Source organism: Etheostoma spectabile, chromosome 2 (assembly GCF_008692095.1).
Source record: "Etheostoma spectabile isolate EspeVRDwgs_2016 chromosome 2, UIUC_Espe_1.0, whole genome shotgun sequence".
NCBI classification, from domain to species: domain Eukaryota; kingdom Metazoa; phylum Chordata; class Actinopteri; order Perciformes; family Percidae; genus Etheostoma; species Etheostoma spectabile.
This window is the reverse complement of record NC_045734.1, coordinates 30,790,415-30,791,137: the sequence shown is the minus strand read 5'-3', so window position 1 is coordinate 30,791,137 and position 723 is coordinate 30,790,415. Positions and strand designations below refer to the sequence as shown.

At 35.0% G+C, this 723-nt stretch overlaps 1 protein-coding gene across 1 annotated transcript in view; it reads right to left on the bottom strand.

Moving 5' to 3' along the window:
* Window positions 1-723, bottom strand: part of patl1 (PAT1 homolog 1, processing body mRNA decay factor) — a 22,931-nt gene that overhangs the window by 10,263 nt on the left and 11,945 nt on the right. The window contains exon 9 of the mRNA XM_032539338.1: window positions 237-323. Within this exon, the coding sequence (XP_032395229.1) occupies window positions 237-323 (87 nt within the window). The remainder of the gene's footprint in view (window positions 1-236; window positions 324-723) is intronic.

Sequence of the window (723 nt, the reverse complement as noted above, 5' to 3'; positions counted from 1 at the left end):
TGTGTGTGTGTGTGTGTGTGTGTGTGTGTGTGTGTGCAATCCTGCATGTGCAATACGCCACATGAGCCATTATACATTTTATTACTTTGGTAGCAACAACATTTCTCAAAGCTTCATTACAGTTTGGCTTTCTTATTTTCAAGATATGACCCATTACCAGAGATATAATGCATATCTACGAAACAGTAAGTTATCTGTTCCTACAAAAATCCAAAAAGACCATCTGCTGTACCAACCTGAGAGTTGAGCAGCTGAGCCCGTTGAATCTGTGACAGGACCGGACCAACTCCAGGAGGGAACGGACCGCGACACAGTGGAGAGTTCTGAACAAAAAACAGCACATAGAAACTTCATACTCTGGAGTAATGAAAATAGAAGTTGGTCTGTCTCTCTCGTCTTTATTTCTTAAAATAAAAACTAAATGTGAAAATTGTTGCGTTCTTGCCAATAATTAGATGAGCAGCAACTTAATATCAAATATAAAAAACTTTATATCCCATTACAAGTTAAACACCATGAAAAACTTTGACCATGATGAGATAAGTGCAATTTATCATTTTATAAACATCTGTGTTAAATATATAACATTTGTTGGACTGCAAAACAGACAGCAAATTAGGACATCTTAAATTCAGAGACAATACAACCCCTTATTTGTTAATAATAAAATAGATTTGCAGAATCAATGTTTAAGCTTTATCTATCTATCTATCTATCTATCTA